The sequence below is a fragment of the Saccostrea cucullata genome, unplaced genomic scaffold (assembly GCF_032062105.1).
Source record: "Saccostrea cucullata isolate Sc308-1 unplaced genomic scaffold, CSIRO_AGI_Scuc_v1 ctg10496, whole genome shotgun sequence".
NCBI lineage: Eukaryota > Metazoa > Mollusca > Bivalvia > Ostreida > Ostreidae > Saccostrea > Saccostrea cuccullata.
Genome location: NW_026923997.1, coordinates 824 through 14,429, shown reverse-complemented (window position 1 = coordinate 14,429; position 13,606 = coordinate 824). Strand labels below are relative to the sequence as shown.

Genomic DNA, 13,606 nt, shown 5'->3' with positions numbered 1-13,606 from the left:
TATCCTTACATTATGAGTTTCAAAAAATTTCATCAAAAAATAGAAAAGTTACGGCAATATCCATTATATTGGTAATTTCACCTATTGCACGTGCGCGCTCTTGCAAGCACGTGCGCGCAAAATGACCTTTGTTTGGCAACTCTACATAACATGCCTACTAACCCTAAAAAGGTTTCACCTAAGTCGGATGTGTAGTTTACAAGATCACTCGTGGACAAAATTTTCCCAGGAAGAAGAAAAATAATAATAATAATAATAAGAAACAGAGTAAAAACAATATGTTCCCCAACTTCGTTTGGGGAACATAATAAGAAGAAACAGAGTAAAAACAATATGTTCCCCAACTTCGTTTGGGGAACATAATAATAATAAGAAACTGAGTAAAAACAATATGTTCCCCAACTTCGTTTGGGGAACATAATAAAAAGAAAAAAAATTGCTGCACGACTCATAATATTTGATTTATTTAATTATCAGATTAAAGTAAACGCCATTGAATTTCGACGTGACTTTAATTCACAGTCGCAGTGTTAAGGCTTTGCACGTTTCAAGATTGTCAATCCTTTGTCGCTTAGAATTTTTATTTAAAGATGCCATTCCCAAATCGCTGAGATTTCTTCTACGGCAATTTTCTCTCCCGCCAATTTTAGTGCTCTCGGAACGCGGAAAATACAATCGGAATTCCTCGGATGACTCGTACCTCGCTCATAAGGACCCGGACCACAATTAGCTTACATATAGACTTATATAGTAAAAACATGTGTTTTATTTTCTTTGTAACTTTTTAAAAAATCTTTACTTCCAAAATATCTTTGACCATATGATAGAGCAATGTGTCAGATAAATATTCACATCCAGAAATAGGGGTGTTGAATGTGGAATTCCCTGGTTATTAATTAACTTCTGACGTCATGACCTCAGGATAGCTCTCGCTTGGCAAAAAAAGTGTAAACAAAGCAAACGAATGCTCTTTGCAATTCATATTTCTAGGCATAATTTTTGCTTGAAATGCACCTTGCTGCATATCATTGTAAACTTTAGACACTATACTTTTATTCTATACCCAAAAAGTATCTAAAACATGTGAGCTATTTTTATTTTTATCATTGAAAGGGAGGCATATGAATTTCCTACATGTGCTACATTTTAGGCATTTGACCTTCACCCTTTAATTGTGGCCCGGATCCACATAACGTTTGAATGGAGCGTAGCGGAGTCAGCCGAGGATTGCCGATTGCGGAAAATACGGTTTGCTCATATAAAGGCCGAGGATACCCGTGTTCGCATAACGTAATAGTGAATCGACATAATATAGCTGTGTGAGTTAATATCATAAAGAATTGACATAATGTAATGATAGGTTAACACAATGTAATTGTTGTTTAATTAAATGTCATGAACAGTAAACATAACGAAATGCAAGAATGTGTAAATGTCTTAAAGTGTTGACATAATGTAAAGGAAGGTTTACACGATGCAATAGTAGTGTGGGATAATATCATAAAGAATCGACACAATATAATGGAAGGTTGACACAATGCAGTAGTAGTGTGGGTTAATGTCATAAAGAGTTGACATAATATAAAGGAAGGTTGACACAACGCAATAGTAGTGTGAGTAAATGTCATAAAGAGTTGACATAATGTAATGGAAGGTTGACACAATAAAATAATAGTGGGAGTAAATGTCATAAAGAGTTGACATAATGTAAAGGAAAGTTCACACAATGCTATAGTAGTATGAGTTAATATCATGTAGAGTTGACATAATGTAATAGAAGGTTAACACAATGTAATAATTGTGTGAGTAACTGTCATATGGAGTTGACATAATGTAATTGAAGGTTGACGCAGTGCAATTGTTGTCAATTTGTTATTAATTTGATATCACCGATTATATAACTGACTTATTGTGAATTATGCTGTATACGACCGTCTTCCTACTATTTCTAGCTGGATTTTCTACAGCATTTCAGTTAAGGGATCGCCTTTTATGTACAGTGCAGTTTTGGTGAGTAAGTTGTTGACATAATATTTATAATAAAGCTATTTCTTAATTCAACAAAATTCAGGACTCATTCAACAAAATACATGTATACTACTACAGGCACGGATCAAAAAAATTTTCAAAGGGGTGGGGATTGAGAGGGGGGGGGGGTCGAAGAGGAAGAGAGTTATTATAACCTACATTTTACATATATAAAGGATGTTAAGAATGTTTATTCAACAATTTTCTTTTATTTTCGAAAAGAAATACGATGAGAAAAGAAGACATTTACAATTTGTGATATTTCATGTTTAAAGAGTCCTTTATTGCTAATGATCAATTAGGTTTTAACTGTCCTTTGATGAATCGCGTGTGCAGAAACATTAGGGATGACACATATATTTGTGTAATAAATTAAGCACACAGGTTAAAACATCCTTTCAAAAACTATATGCAAAAAATACCATATCGGGGGAAAGCTTCAAATTGACAAACCGATTCTTTTGAAAGTTGATCTATCTTTCTTATACCTACGCTCATCAGCTTGTCTAATGCAAGATAAGCTTTAAAGAAACAAAATGTTAATCAAAGTAAATTATCCTTTATTTTCACTCAAAATGACCAGCTTTTCTATCATTTAAGTGCTTTGAAGATATTATATATATTTTCATATGGAAGAAAAATCCTATAACTTTCTGCAAGAAATGAATTGCTACAACTCGAAAGCACAGTCTAGTGATGTTGTCATCCTTGAAAATTCATCTCTTTAGTTAAGCACAACTTTGAAATGTTTGAATATATTTTATCATGGAACAAACTTTCTTAACATTCCTTACATGTAATTAAATAACTCAATAGGATGCAGGCTGGGGTGTGGTTTTTAAAGTTGGGAGGTTGATCAACTTGGGGGAAAAATACGTGTATAAATTACCTGAAAGTTTTGAAAAAGAAAGGAAAACAAGCAAATTCAAAGAATTGTGGTCCCCCGCTTTCGGTATCTTTTTGGGTGAGATGTCATTTTTTTATGACATTTTGTGTCTAATATGAACGCCCTATCATAAGTCATCTATTTAGAAATTATCACTGAACTCCAAGGTCAAGGTCAAAGGGTTAACGTACTTAGTATTCAATGAAAAGTCTTTTCAAAAGGATTACATATGTGAAGTATGAAAGCCCCAGCCCTTACCATTCAAAAGTTATGGTCAAGGTTAAAGTTTTCTCATAAGTACAAAAAAATCTCCAAGGTCAAAAGGTCAAGGTTGTTGGTATCAAATAAAAGGTCTTGCCACAAAAAATACATACGTGAAATATGAAAGCCTTGGTATCTACTGTTCAAAAGTTGTGGCCAAGGTCAAAGTTTTTGAAAAGTAGGTCAAACTCCAAGGTCAAGGTCCAAGGGGCAAAGTTCTTGGTATTCAATGAAAGGTCTTCTCACAAGAATTATATATATGAAGTATGAAAGCCCTAGCCCATACCATTCAAAAGTTATGGGCAAGGTTAAAGTTTTTTCATAAGTACAGAAATCTCCAAGGTCAAGGTCAAAAGGTCAAAGTTGTTGGTATTCAATAAAAGGTTTTGTTACAAAGAATACATATGTGAAATATGAAAGTCTTAGTATCTACCATTCAAAAGTTATGGCCAAAGTAAAAGTTTGGAATTTTTGTGTAAAAGTGGGTCAAACTCCAAGGTCAAGGTCAAAAGGTCAAATTTGGTGGTACCCAAAGAAAGGTCTTGTCACAAGGAATACACATATGAAATATGAAAGTCATAGCTCCACTGAATCAAAAGTTATGGGCAAGGTTTAAGTTTTTGTGACGGACGGACAGACAGACGTACAGACGGACAGACAGACAGACGAATGAGATTTAATGTCCCCTCGCTTTCGCGAAAGCGGGGGACAATAAATCTCTGAACCCGAAAGTTCTAAGTTGTAAAGGGGATGGGGTTTCATTTTGTTCTCACAACCAAATTTCTTTATATATTAACATTAGCCTTTTGCTGAACATTTTTATAGTAAAAATACAACAAAAATTTGGGACATTCTTATTCTCTCTCTTATTTGCAAATACAAAGGGAGGGGGTTGCGATTCCTGTACCCCCCCCCCCGTGGATCCGCCACTGCTAGTATATACAATTCTTTAATTGCAAGTAAATCGTGTTCTTTGATTGTTAATACTGCAAAGAGTTTAATAAAGTAACTTTTTTTTTTACCAGAACACGTGCGTATTCTATTAAAAACAAAATGTGTTTGTGAAACACTGATGCCCCCGTATTGCAACATAGTGAAGATTAAGCTTTTCTTAGATGCAAAGTTAATATATTGGTACCCAAAGTAGGGTCTCTTAACTGGAAATACAATTATAAAACATGAAAACCCTATCACCATCTGTTCCCAAGTTATGACCGTGCTAAAGTTTTTTCATAAGTAGATAAATCTTCAAGATAAAGGTCAGAAGGTCAAGCTAATTGATATCCAATGAAAGGTCTTTCCACATAGCCCACATATTTGAAGTATGAAAGCCCTAGCCCTAACAATTCAAAAGTCACGGCCAAGGTTAAAAAGATTTTTATAGTACGTAAAACTCCAAGATCAAGGTCAGAAGGTCAAGGTTACTGATATTGAATGAAAGGTTCTGTCACAAGAATTACATATGTGAAGTATGAAAACCCTAGCCCTTACTCTTCAAAAGTTATTGCAAATGTTAATGTTTTTTCATAAGTCCGGAAATCTCCAAGGTCAAGGTCAAAAGGTCAAGGTTATTGGTATCCAATAAATGCTCTTGCTACAAAAAAATCACATGTGAAGTATGGAAGCTCTGGTCCTAACCGTTCAAAAGTTATGGCAAAGGTAAAGATTTTTTAAAAGTAGGTCAAGGTCAAAAGTCTCAATATCAAATGAAAGGTCTTGTCACAAGGATTAAATATGTAAAGTATGAAAGCACTAGCTCTTACCCTTTAAAAGATATGGACAAGGTTTATTTTTTGAAAGTAGGTCAAACTCCAAGGTCAAGGTCAAAGCTCTTGGTATCCAATGAAGCGTCTTTTTACAAGGATTACATATGTGAAGTATGAAAGCTTTAGCCTTTACCGTGCAAAAGTTATTGCCAAGGTTAAAGTTTTTTCATTAGTAAGTAAATCTCCAAGGTCAAGGTCAGAAGGTCAAGGTTAGTTTTATCCGTTAAAAGGTCTTGCCACAAAAAATATTTATGTGAAGTATAAATGTCCTGGTATTTATTGTTCAAAAGTTATGGCCAAAGTAAAAAGTAGAATTTTTGTGTAAAAGTGGGTCAAATTCCAAGGTCAAGTTCAAAAGGTTACATTTGGTGGTACCTAAAGAAAGGTCTTGTCACAAGGAATACACATGTGAAATATGAAAGTCACAGCTCCACTAAATCAAAAGTTATGGACAAGGTTAAAGTTTATGCGGACAAACAGAGACAGACAGACAGACAGACGGATACGACAAAAACTATATACCCCCGAAACTTCGTTTACGGGGGCATAGAAAAACCAACCAATGTATAAAGATCTAAATTGAATTCTGTATGTAAGTAAAATAATATAAATTATAAAGTCTATGGTTATATTTTATTTTTTCAGGAGTAGTGACAATCCTCTTACTCAGGATATACAAACAAAAAACTCGACTTGCACCTCTGGTTTTATAGAGTGGATATATCCAGAGGGACGTATTCGAGTTCATTTTCCTGACGTCCCGGATCAACTCTGTATCACACGTGGTATAGCTGCCGAGGATGACGTCATTACAAATGTTTATTACGAAGATGGAGAACAAGCCCGGGACCTTCAGTTTAATGCCGGTTAGTACACCCCAATTCTTTTATAAAACAATATAAGTGAAACCAATACTTTCTACTAGCGAAATAGTTTAAATACTTTTGGTTTCTTTCGGGGGCGTGGAAGGCCTTCAGCAGTAAGCTTGATGACTGTACACCCTTTCTTGACTGACTGTACACCCTTGATGACTTCACTGTTCACCCTTGATAACTGACTCTGTACACCCTTTGATGACTGACTGTACATCCTTAATGACTGACTGTACACCCTTTCTTCAACCATTTGGTTGAAGTAGCGAGTACATGTACCAGTCAGAAAACACACAGTTATAGCCAACCTACCAACTGTAAACTTGGATTTATGTGACCTTGAATTTGTCTCTATCATGACCTTTGTAATAGGGTCACAATGCATCTACGCCAATCTTTGTAAAAGTCGGAGCTTCTTAAATCTCTTATAAAAAATAATTGTTTTAATAAGGAAGCACAGTTTTTAATTTCTAAGTTAAACTTTTATGACCTGGGTTCATATGCATAAAAAATCTAAGAATTTTTAGTAAGTATTATACTTATTCCCAGATCAAACTGCTTAACTAAGAAACATACTTTAAGTTTCATGCATAAAAATTCTAAATGCATTACTTAGTGCATCATAGCAAAGCATATCACTTCTTGCTTAAAATAAAACGTCACAATGGTGTGACGTCATTGCGGGTTTTGACGATATTGAATCTCCCGTTTTACGTCATCATCATCGTCTGAATATGGCAGAGAAGAAACGTAAACCAAACTGGACACTGGAAGAATGTTTACATTTAACGCGTTTATTTAACGATAATAAGAAAATTTTGAGGGCTAAATTCGGCGCCGGAGTTACCACTCAAAAGAAAAGGGAAGTATGGAAAAATATTACTGAAGCAATTAATGCAGCCAACCCTTCAACCGTCCGGACTATAGAAGAAGTCGAAAAGAAGTGGCACAACATCCACATGAAAAGGAGGGGAGAAATTTCTGATTTTAGAAGAAGTTTGCAAAAAACAGGTTCGTGAAATGCTTGGTATGCTTGTTATGTCAGCCATGTTGTTTACCGTACCTAAGATACAAGTGATACAAGGGTGATAACTCTATTGTCGGTATTGAGGCATTATATATAACGGGATGTAAGCAGTAGATCTAACTGTGAAATTCTGAAATTGATATTCCAAGTCAAGAGACTCATAATGTATTAAAAATTTATTTTATGAAGTACCAAAATTACATGTGTAATAATGTACCGTAGGACTATTCGAATGACAAAAGACAGGCGTCAAAGACTGAAAGAGTAGACTATGTCAAATTTGGAAATTATTTTAGCACGGAAAGATTACGGAAATTTGGACGACCTTGGTAATCATGCAGATTGTTTATTTTGATTTATTAGTATATTATAGGTCATAGTCTCACTGTGTTTACCCTAATGGCCCGTGCGAGAATATAACCATACCTTTATTTTTTATAACCCCCCCCCCCCCCCCCCCCCGACCAGCAATTTCATTTACCGAAAATACTTTACACAATCTAATAAATAGTAGATGTTAGATCCTCTCACATACTCGCTACACTTACATTGGATCTAACATCTACTTTTAATTAGATTGTGCACACCGCGAAGAACTTTTAGATTTTCCAAACAAATGCCTAGATCTATATAATAATGATTTGTTCAGAAACAAAAAAAATCATATACTATAGTGAATTACAATCAGCTCGAAATTAGCAAGCCATAGTGAAAAAAATATTACTATCTCAGCTAAAGTGATCCCCGGTATTTTTTGATAAAGAAAATGTAAACTTTTTTATATACATGAAATAATGGATATATCTTTTTGAAAGCAACAAAAAACAAATTTTAAATAATAACAAAATGCTTCAATTTACATAGGTGGAGGACCGGCAGAGAAACCATTAAGTGCACTGTCACAAGCAGTTGAGGAGGTAATTGGTGAGGAAAATGTTTCTATCTGCGGAATATCTGGGGCCTTTGATTCCTCTTTGATGACGTTCGCAGGGGGAATAAGGAAGCATACAAGATATTCTAATGCAATTGTTTTGTAAAACAAGTTTTGATTGGCTAATGCACTGGTGTTTGAAGCAGTAAAACGAGCATTAACGAGAGTGAAAGCTTTACATTGTGACGTCATAATTAAGCGACGCAAAAACACAATGCCCCGTGACGTATTTTATGTAACAAAATTCGACAAATAAGACGTAAACAAAAAAAATGTATGGATTGCATTAGAATGGGAATAACTGATCTTCTAATTTGGTATTTGCGACCGTTAATGCTGATTTAACGGTCGCAAACATCCGTTTTACCGGCTCCGCTTACGCGTCGCCGGTAAAACTCAGTTTGCGACCGTTAAATCAGCATTAACGGTCGCAAATACCAAATTAGAAGATAGTTATTCCCTAATTCTAATGCAATTGTTTTGTAAAACAAGTTTTGATTGGCTAATGCACTGATGTTTGAAGCAGTAAAACGAGCATTAACAAGCGTGAAAGCTTTTTTCATTGTGACGTCATAATAGAGCAACGCAAAAACACAATGCCCCTTGACGTATTTCATGTGACAAAATTCAACCAAATAAGACGTAAACAACAAACAAAATACATGAATTGCATTAGAATGGGAATAACTAATCTTTTAATCTGGTATTTGCGACCATTAATGCTGATTTAACGGTCGCAAACATCCGTTTTACCGGCTCCGCTTACGCGTCGCCGGTAAAACTCAGTTTGCGACCGTTAAATCAGCATTAACGGTCGCAAATACCAAATTAGAAGATAGTTATTCCCTAATTCTACCTTGGCTAAATCAGTGCTGCATTATGACGTCATAGTAGGCAAGATGACGTCAATTTTAGAAATCAGGTTTTCGTAATATTGATATTTAGCGATGTAATTTAACTCTAAAAAATGATTAGAAACGTGTAAACATTAACAAAAATAAAATGTTTTGATTTTTATGCTGTAACAGTCATTATGATTGAAATCTACCACCGATGACGTCATATGTGTACATCGAGTAATTTGGAAATTGATCATGTCGTGTAAAGAGAATTTGGCTAGGACGGCATGTTCAAAGATACGTAAAATGGAGTTTAAAAGGAAATATCGGAAACATTGTGTTAAATTCATAGGGAGTTCTATTAATTAAACAGGTATGCTAATTTATTTACACCGCTTATATTCTCTTTCGAAGACAGTCAGCTATATTACGTATCCCGGTCGGCCTATCGTCCGTCATTCTTGACCAAAAAATGCAACAGAACAACAATAAGCTGGATATTTCAAAACATACGATTTACACAGATTGAAAGTTTGCGTTTTGACAAACTTGGAAAGTTCTGCTAGAATCCCGAGTTAAGCATGGTTGTACGAAAAATCTCGATTCATATGTATAAAATTCAAAACAAAGGGTAAGGTTTTGTGCGAATGTGTGGAATAAATATTTTACGGACAAGATAGTTGGATTCTAGCAGCACTTTTTGGACAAAATAGATGTTTTTCAGCTATATTACATACTCAAAGATATTTTCAAACTCCGGGGTATTGTTGTTCTGTAAGCCTTTTTTATTAAGGGAAATTTTGCTATTAATAGAAGTCACGTGATGCCGTGGCGGTGATGCACGTCTTTGCGTTAGACTCGCTTTTATCTGTATGCAATAGTAAATAACAGTTTACGTTTATCAGTGGTTTTGGTAATTTATCAAACTAAATTTTCTTCAAAAAGTCTAATTTTCCCGAGAAATTACTTATATGCTTCCTTAACATACCCGCGTTTAACAATTTCAACAGGGGGATGGAAGACATTCCATCGAGTTCACTGCAAGGGTAAGGCTTTCTTAAGTGTCAGTCAACTTTATTACTGTTTTTTTTTAAAATCTCGATATTGACTGTTCTGGCTGATTTTTTTTTTGAATAGTAAATCGATAATTTGATGCTCATAAATGACGAGTATAATTCTTTAAAAATTATTTTTAAACAGACGAGTGGTGGAGGATTTTCAGCTCGACCCACAGCTCTCAACGTGCACGAGTCAGCCCATTATCCAAGAAGACGTGTCACTGGGTATCTCGGCCTTCCCAATGCCGCCAAATTCTCCAAGAGAAACTACAGCTACATGTAACCTAGCTAGAGAGAAACTTCAACTCGAAGTTGAGAACCTCCGTCTGAGGAATGCCCTTCTGAAGCAACAATTGAAAGACTTCAATAAAAAACACTTGTAAAACTTTTTATTAATGTTTATACTGAAAATAAATTATATTCGATAAAGGTAAAATAATAAATGTCCTCTCTAGAAATGATTCATTGTAATGTGATTTCTGTATGCTCTGCCATCCAGATTGTCGGGGACACAGTTGTTGTTATCAGCATCATCGTCATCACTGCCCTCATCAGAATCATCGTCGCTTTCTCCATCCTCGTCAATGATTGGCGTGTTGAGCAATTTTGCTAAATTATGAAGTACTGCGCAGGCCATAATAATCTTGCAAGCCCTCTCTGGACACAACCTTATCTCAGAATGTAATACATGAAAACGTCTTTTCCATTGTCCTATGGTTCTCTCAACAATGCACCTCGTCACCTTGTGTGATCTATGAATGAAAAATAAATAAATACAGGCACGTAGCATCGTTTTTGAAAAGGGGGGGGGGGGGGCAACCTGAGAATTTTTTTTTACTTAAAAAAAGTTGACAGGCAAAGGAAAAAAACCTCGAAAATCCTATATATATCTAATGTTTTCCTATATTTCCTTGCTATGAATATACTGTGTTAGAAAACGGGGGGGGGGGGGGGGGCAACCATCTTTTCATTGGACATTTTCTATAGTAAAGGTAATGTTGGGAAAAAAAGTGCCCCCCCCCCCCGGTTGCGAGGTGCCGGAAATAATTGATTAATGAAGATGTATGCAATAATTAGGGGGAGGGTAGGTTCTTACTTGAAAAAGTATACTATTTCTGGTTGTTTTCTTTTTTATCGAATGGCGATAATGCGGTAACTAACTGTAAATCAACCTGGAAATATGTCGATGCAGAAAATAATGAGAAAAAAGTTCGCAGTATAACATCATTATTAAATAAGACATATTTACCCATTGTATCTTCTTTCCTGTTGGGTTGCAGGGTTAAGGAAGGGAGTCAGGATCCAGTTTTTGCACGGATAGCCACTATCACCGAGAAGGTGACATTTAACAGGAATTAGTCCGGGTGTTTGAAATAATTGGCTAATGCCACTTTCTCGCAAAATTCTTGCGTCATGTGTTGACCCTGGTCACTTGGCGACTATGTCCAGTATATGACAATGTGCGTCCACGACAAGTTGCACATTAACACTGTGGAAGTTTTTTCTGTTAACAAATTCTTCTTCATTAACTGTAGGACGCAATATTCTAACATGGGTCCCGTCGATAGCGCCAAGCACTCCCGGGAAATTGGCGATTGCGTGAAAGTCTGTCTGGTGCCTGTGAATTGTCTGAGCGTCGGTAGGAAATTTTATATCTTTGAATGATATGTGGTCGAGTTAAGGCTGTAGAGACCCTTTGAACAATTCTAGACACAGTTGATTGGTGAATTCCGAAGTCATCCCCGTTACATAACTGCATTTTTCCTGTTGCGAAATAGCGAAGAGCTATCATGACTTGTAAATTAGTTGGTATGCTACAATTTCGACTTGTTGCTGGTGAAACGGAATCGTCAATCAGCGTCCCGATATGTTCAATTCCTTGTCTATCAAAACGGTAGCGTGTGATAAGTCCCACAGCATTGTATTCCGTAAAGGGATCTAATCTCCGCTTAAAAACACGACGTTGTCTTTGCTGTCTTGCAGCCATTTTGCTGTGGTAAGCAAAATGCTTAAAAACTTTAGACAAGGTGAGGGGTTGTTTAAGGTTTCGTCAAAGGTCAACATGTCCAAAAAATTATTTTTACAATAGCCCCAAAACTATGTAAGGTATAAAGTTAAAACTTTTACAGTTTATAAATTTTCTATTGATTAACATATAGAAAGTATCACTTGACAAAAAAAATACTTGGAATGATATTAATTGAGAAAAATTCTTCTTAAAAATGCATATATTTTCAAAAAAATACACTTAATTAATTCTGTGCTTTTAGTGAAAACCATCATTGCAGAAACAAAATATGCTTATCAATGAAGGGCAAGTTGGACTTGGATAGCCTCTGGAAAGTTGTTTTTCCTGTTTATTTTGTCCAAATGCTAAGACTTGAAAGTGAAAGTACACTGCAAATGGCGGATTCTATAGGGGTCTTGTCTTTATACATGTCATGCTTTCAATAACAGCCTTTCAAAGGCAATTCACGTCCAACTTGCCCTTCAATGATAAACATATATTATTTCTACAATGTTGGTTTTCACAAAAAGGACAGAATGAAGCAGATACATTTTTTAAAAATATGCACATTTTCTGATATAATTTTTCTCAAAAAATATCTTTTTAAAAATATTTATTATCAATGCAAGTAATACTTTCTGTCTATTAATCAGTGATATATTTAAAAAATGTAAACGTTTTGACTTCATACCACCCATAGTTTTGGAGCAATTGTAAAAATAATTTTTTAGACATGTTGACCTTTGACGAAACCTTAACTTTAAGCATATTCTAAGACATATAAGTAAGAATAAGAAACGTCATGCAATCCACTTACAACGTAAAGTGACGTACTAAGTAAAAAACGTCACTCTGCTTAAGGTAAATCGGCACTTGAGAATATACTTAGCAGAATAAGAATTTTTATGCATATGAACCCTGGATACCTTCACTTTTCTTTACTGCCAGTAACTCTGAATTTGTCTAACATATAAATACCTGTACATTAGCATAACCAGGATTATTGTGCAGATACTGCTAGGTGATGATCAAAATACAAATACAAGATTCCTATGCCCCCGTCTTATTTCACTTTTACTCATATGTCATGCACTCAACAAAATCAGTCAGTTAATTATTTCATTATTTTTCTGTACATTACAGATGGAAGATCCTGCTTTAATCCCACCGGTACAGAAACATCAGTAGTATTTGAGGGACCCACAAGAATGCATACACTCATGGCATCATTTGCGTACGAGATGATCTCCTCCAGGGACCTCAGCTTAGTGGACAGAATGCAGTCTTTCATTCACATGGCAATTCGGGCAGTTCGTCCATTTGGCTATTTTCTACGACAATGGAAAATCCCGATTAACACTGATCAAATGTAAAATTTCAGATGATGAAAGAAACTGATCCCTTCGTTGAAACTGTTAATACTAATGATTTATGTATTAGAATATTATAGGTATTCACAAAAATAATGATTTTACTTGATACTTTTTTGTTTAAATAAAAAATACACAAACTTCATGTACTTTTAATTTACTTTATTTTTTTCTGGTAAATGTGTATCCCAAGACGAACATCTATGCAAGTTAGGTTTAAGAAGGATTTAGTTACGTAGTACTTGGGAACGGATTTGCTCAAAAAGCCTGTTTACACATCCAGAAAATGTAGGTCGGTTCCTACATCTACAGCAATCCTGGTGGCGTCTAGGGCTGTATCAATATATCGATACGTATCGATATTCAATAATAATATCGTATCGAAAAATAACTAATTCTGTTTAAAAGATGGGAATTACAATCTTCAAAGATTATATTTCACGTTTTTTAATTAAAACTGTCCAATAATTATATAATTTGTGAGGAAATCACACAGTTTTTATAATATTACAAAATACAAAGAGAAATTTATTTGAAAATGTTGATTTTACCGTCGTCAA

General features: G+C 35.1%; 1 protein-coding gene across 1 annotated transcript; it reads left to right on the top strand.

The window, feature by feature from the left end:
* Window positions 1-1,907: 1,907 nt before the first annotated feature.
* LOC134265424 (uncharacterized) lies at window positions 1,908-13,045 on the top strand (the record flags this gene model as incomplete). The annotated part of the gene is made up of 3 exons (XM_062747631.1): window positions 1,908-2,010; window positions 5,587-5,807; window positions 12,820-13,045. Coding segments are annotated over exons 1-3 (539 nt in total), but the record flags the coding sequence as incomplete, so codon positions are not given.
* Window positions 13,046-13,606: the final 561 nt, after the last annotated feature.